General features: G+C 34.3%; 1 protein-coding gene across 1 annotated transcript in view; it reads left to right on the top strand.

Moving 5' to 3' along the window:
• The first annotated feature begins 4837 nt into the window (after positions 1-4837).
• LOC141435769 (neuropeptides capa receptor-like) overlaps positions 4838-6000 on the top strand; it is a 36877-nt gene continuing 35714 nt past the window's right edge. The window contains exon 1 of the mRNA XM_074098580.1: positions 4838-5373. Coding sequence (XP_073954681.1) covers positions 5079-5373 — 295 coding nt within the window. The 5' untranslated portion in view covers positions 4838-5078. The remainder of the gene's footprint in view (positions 5374-6000) is intronic.

Genomic DNA, 6000 nt, shown 5'->3' with positions numbered 1-6000 from the left:
ACGAGAAAAGTAGGTTAGGTTAGGTTAGAACTGTGACCCTTGCAAAATCAAACTGTTACCAGAAAAGTGGTTTAGGTTAGGTTAGAACTGTGACCCTCGCACAATCGAACTGATACCAGAAAAGTGGGTTAGGTTAGGTTAGGTTAGGTTAGATTAATTGCAAACTCATAGTCAAGTGATTCTACGTGAAGTTAGTTTTATGCTACTTAAAAAAATAAACAATAAATTACGATACGTTTTCCGTGAAATAATACAACTGAATTGAATTGTCGATGAAATGAAAATACTCGAAACGTTGACTTTGAAATAAAATTCGATTATTTAAGTGTCGGTATTTTGATGATAAACCAGCCGATCGTTTTACGTTAAACTAAGTCATTAAGGAGTCCGGTCCGCTCGCAGTGTAAATTAAAAATATGTTGACTCTAAAAGAATGGCGGAGGCACTTACGACCTACTTCTTTTCAATTATAATTACTTTGATTTGTTCCTTAATCCTTATTTGTGGAAAACTGTATCTTAATTTTATAATTATTTTGGTTTAAGTATATTGCTGTGAAATTTAATGAATAAAAAATTATAAATAAAAAACAAATAATTGTAAACTTTTTATTGTAAAAAAAATAGAGACACAAACACAATTTACAAACTTTGAGAACTGACTGATGATAAACTAAGTGATTATTCATTTCAAAGCCTGTATTTTTTTAAATAACTACCTATTGAAATCAATTTTGTGCTTTGTACCTATACTTCATAACTAGCGACCCATCCCGGCTTCGCACGAGTGTACTATTGGAGAAAGATCGATTGATCACCAATTTTTTTTCAAATTTGCACCCATGCGGAGCCGAGGCGGGTAGCTAGTTATAATATTATAAAGAGTAAATTGTTAGGTACCCACTGTAGATAACAATCTCAAGTTTTTAGTACCAGTAAAATGTAAGCACACAATTATATTTGTTTTTGTATTAGTGCCAGTCAGTACTACAGTTATTTAGGTGTTACTTTGTGCTTAGATATAAAAAGAATAAACATGATGTATTTGTTGAGTATAAAAGAAGTGACATACTCTACTAAAATAATGTTATAATAATAAAAGAACTGACTGATAAATTTTAAAAACGTACTAAAAATAATGTCGATTAGGTAGTAACTTGCGAGTATTATTTACAACATAGCTCATAGTCACACTCCTAGTCAATCTCAGAAATTAATTAATGTGTCTATTTATCACCATTTAAATTAATCATTAATTAATGAATAAGATTTTGTAGCAAGCTATCTGACAATCAGCAAGAGTTCGTGTGAGTTATAGTTATATTATATTTTATTGCAATAATAACTGTATTTAATAATTAATAAACAATTCTATATCTAGGTGTAAATTAAAATAGTGGATTATTTTTAGTTAATATACTTTTGATTTAAGAGTGCGATTTTATACACATTGTTTTTTTATTGCATTTTTAGATTATTAATTATTATTGTATTATATTACATGTAATCTGTAGGCTCAGTTGCTTACGCCCTACACGAACAGATGTTCCGTCAACCTAAGCCAATCATATGCTAAATATTTTAGAGTAGGTAATGTTAAGCTGCCTTTTATATACTTAACCTTATCTTTGCATAATTATTGACATTGCTGAAACCACCAAACTGGGACTAAGCTAGAATGGGCGATGATCACTATCTAAAATAAATACTTTAATATCTTATAGGAGACACTTGGAGATTTTTTTTTATTTTTTTTTAATGTACCACTTTGTCGGCGTGTATGTATATTCATGTCAAATTGCAGCTTTCTAGTACTAACGGTCTTTGAGTGTTTACCCGCGGACAGACAGACGGACAGACATGGCGAAACTATAAGGATTCCTAGTTGACTACGGAACCCTAAAATGGTCACAGAACTACGCAGTTCCTACGAAAAGTTGATCAACAAATTCTGCGTAGACTGAGTGCAAGCAACTAATTTTATTTGCTATAATCGCGAACTGTGAGATAACGTTATCATGTAGGTATAGCAGATGTTGCTGGAATTAAATCATTGCCTGGTATCTTGTCATTCGTTAGCAATCGGCTATTGGCTTCATTGTCGTACATTCCCGGTCGACAAATACTCAGTCGAAAAATCTACCGCACCCTCACATACCTATGTATGAGTGCATCCTGTGCATTCCTTTTGTCGGCGCCAAGCCAAATGTGTGGAATCGGCATCACAGTCTATATCTATATATATTAGCCGAGACGAAACTCGAGGTCATCCGGCTAATTTTATCTCACGCCAATTTATTATATGATAAAAAATTTAAGATTATGCACTGTCTTTTGTATACAATTTATGTGAATGAGCTAACTTTGCAATCAAAAATTAAAAAAAAAATATACCTCGTTGAGATTCTTGCCGGATTCTTCTCAACAGAGGTTTTTCCGAACCGGTGGTAGATTTTTTTTCACATTCATAAGTGCTGGTTATAGCCTAAATTGAATAAAGATATGTTGACTTTGACCTTGACTTTGAATCAATTAAACGTTGGCTTAACGGCCTCTTTTACATGTCACGTTTTAGGGTTCCGTAGCCAAAATGACAAAAACGAAACCCTTATACTTTCAAATCACACAAACCCAACTATCACCACCACCACATTTCGTTTCGAACTCAACCAGAGTTCATCCTCAGAGCAAAACAACAGTCCACAATGCTACCAGATGTTACCAGATGTTAGATGTGTGTGTTGGTCTAACACTGTTGCATAGACTAGACATTAGCTATCATTAAATCGCGGATGAGCAAAGTAATTGTAATAAAATTCGTGAGCTCTTAGAAAAACCTTCGGGTTTCGGAGGAAATCGGAAGGATTCGTGTTGTATAAAATGACAATCGTCTTTTTGACTTAGTAGTAATCCATCACGCGGAGAGTGCACTCGTTGGGTTCTCATTGATTTATATGGAGCAGTTAAAACCACCACTTACTTATTTATTTAGTTTATTTTTCGAAAATTGATTCCTAAGAGAAGTCAACTTAAATAGGGTATTTCTGTAACTAGCCAATAACGGGAAATTTATTACAATTATAATGTATATAAAAAATTTTTAAAAGAAGCTGAAAGTTTCAAATATTTATTTAAATATTTTAAATATTTTAATGAGGTTCAAGACCGAGTTATAGAAGCAACGAGGATTTCGAAAAGTACCTACATCAAAAAAATATCAAACGACGCAAACCAAAAAAAATAATTTGACATATCCAAGAGAAGTAGACACAGTATAACAGCTCTATATAGGTTAGTTGTGGGTATTTTTTAAATATTATAGGTACTTATAGACCCATATTTGTATTCTCTCAGGTTATCCAGGTGAGCTGATGATGGAACGTTAAACATAGCGTCAAATATATGTATACCTACATTAAACTTATCGTTATTGGCGTGAAGGTGTAGCTGTATAGATATTTTTGACGTTTTGATAACGCACATGTAATTATGATCTTGACTGTAATTAACAATACTAATACAATAACACTGATTTATAGGTAAAAAGAAGATAAACTGTTGTATGTAGTATAAGTAGTATATAGGTACCTATTTAGTGCACATAATTGATATCGGACAGTCATTTTTCGAACAGTATGGAACGTCGACTTATCTACACGGTCACGGACCTAGTACATACACCAGGTCATCTTCTTAAGTTTTTATCTATACGTCATGCATTTTTAACCGACTTCAAAATATAATAATATTATTATTTATTGTATACAAACTGAAATTAGCAGTTTCTTGTTATATGCAAATAATATAACGATAGAAAGAACGAAAATATTGAAAGTTGGCAAGGAACCAACATTCGTCAAAATAACTAGTAACCTCTTCATCAGTTGCTCGTGACGCGTGCGCATAGAAATACGGTACATTTGGACTCTACATTTTAGAGTATTTAAACGGACAGAGAGTTATATTTTTTGAAGAAATTCATTGGTGTATATTACGAAATTTAAGCTGTGGTTAACACAATCCTAAAATATATCCTCGGTGACTACGAGTATGGTTTGTCAATAAAAACAAAAAAACTGGCCAAGAGCGTGTCGGACACGCCCAAAATAGGGTTCCGTAGCCATTACAAAAAAAATAAGTAATATTTTTCTAAGGATTTCATATTTTATATAATCTTCCAAGTTTAGGTATATTTTACACCTTAGGCTGCTATTTACGCTTAAACTACTAATAATTCTCAATCAAACTTAACCGTTATAGTTTTCCTAGAAAGTTTGATATACTTTACTACCAGTCTGAATTTTTTTAAATTTCCACCACGACGCTCGATTTTAATGAAAATTTGCACTTTAAAGTTGAATATTTCGCAAACAAATTACTGAATCGAAAAATTGTTTAAGCAAACTCCTAGTTGTACCTATCCAACGATACCCTACACCATAGGGTTGGATGAAAAAAAAAAAATCGACCCCACTTTACGTCTATGGGAGGTACCCCAAAAAATTTTTTTTTTGCATTTTTTATTGTACCATTTTGTCGGCATAGTTTACATATATATCCGTGCTAAATTACAGCTTTCTAGCATTGATAGTCGCTGAGCAAAGCCGCGGACGGACAGACAGACAGACAGATATGGCGAAATTATAAGGGTTCCGTTTTTGCCATTTTGGCTCCGGAACCCTAAAAAGTGTTCAAAATTTGTGAATAAAAGATAATGCATGAATAACCTTGGTGTTATATTACAATCAAATATATTATCATCATTGTACTATCAGAATAATGAGTTTGTTTAAATTAAGAGAGATCAAATATTAATAAATGTCTTTACGTTGCATTTCTTCAGTGATATGATAAAACAGCAATGCGTTGTCCCTGGATCAAACACAAGTAATTGATCTCAAAGTGAAACCCTGAACCCACGTTACATGTATCATCTAGGTACTCGTATAATATTACGTTATCGTTTTAATTGGTATAAAAATATAAAACAGTTTAATAACCTGCATCATTTTTATTAGTTTCATTTCATCTCTTCACGTCGTACCGTGCGCCGGCGTTTCGTTATATTTTTTAATAAAAATGTTATTAACGAGTGGTAATGTAGACGACTATTGCAAATATTGTTTGGGAAGAACATTTAACATAACATTGTGTAGTGAGAATGACTTCGTTGACTGTTACATGTACCCTAAAAGGATGTTTGATTTCGAATATTTAGTGCCTGTGACTGTTTTGCTGATCTGTATATTCCTGTCTGGACTCATCGGTAACTTGAGTGTGTGTACGGTCATAGCGAGGCACCCAGTGTTAAGGTCGGAGACAAATGCCTATCTCTTCAGTTTGGCCGTTAGTGATTTATTTCTATTGGTGTTTGGTAAGTTTTTTATCATCGTTACAATGTATTTAGGTTAGTTATTATTCTCACCAATGAACTAAAATAATTTCTGTTGAGAAGAATCCGGCAAGAAACTCAACGAAGTACATTGTGTATATATATACATTTAAACATATTTACAGTATTATTAAATCTTATTAAAACAAACATAATAAAACATAATTAAACTATAGGTAGAAAATTTGGCCTAAATCTCCGTCAATGGGCAAGTTGCCCAGAAGGCTGGATGTATTTCATTTCCTCGTTGTATAGCGATACTTATACGCTGTGCGAAATACCTAGTGGCCAGCCCTCTGGTCGCCCGAGGCTTCTATAAGCGCGTCGACAAATCTTTATATAGCCGACGCGCTCTTGGCCCCCAAGGCCCCAAGGTTTCAACACCAAACGCCGCAAACATGTAGCTGGTTCCCAGGGCGGCATATTTGCGGCGTTTGAGGCTTTCAGCCGAGGATGCCGCAGCGCCAGCAGTGACGCTGGTGCTTGGAATATGGTAGGATCGCCCCCCACGCCAGTATTAACGACATCATCCGTCGGGCCCTTGTCAGTACGAGAGTGCCGGCAGTCCTCGAGCCCAGCGGGCGGGCCAGAGACGACGGCAAGAGGGCT

Source organism: Choristoneura fumiferana, chromosome 15, assembly GCF_025370935.1.
Source record: "Choristoneura fumiferana chromosome 15, NRCan_CFum_1, whole genome shotgun sequence".
NCBI classification, from domain to species: Eukaryota; Metazoa; Arthropoda; class Insecta; order Lepidoptera; family Tortricidae; genus Choristoneura; species Choristoneura fumiferana.
The sequence above is the reverse complement of the archived record's forward strand: the minus strand, read 5'-3'. Positions and strand labels throughout refer to the sequence as shown.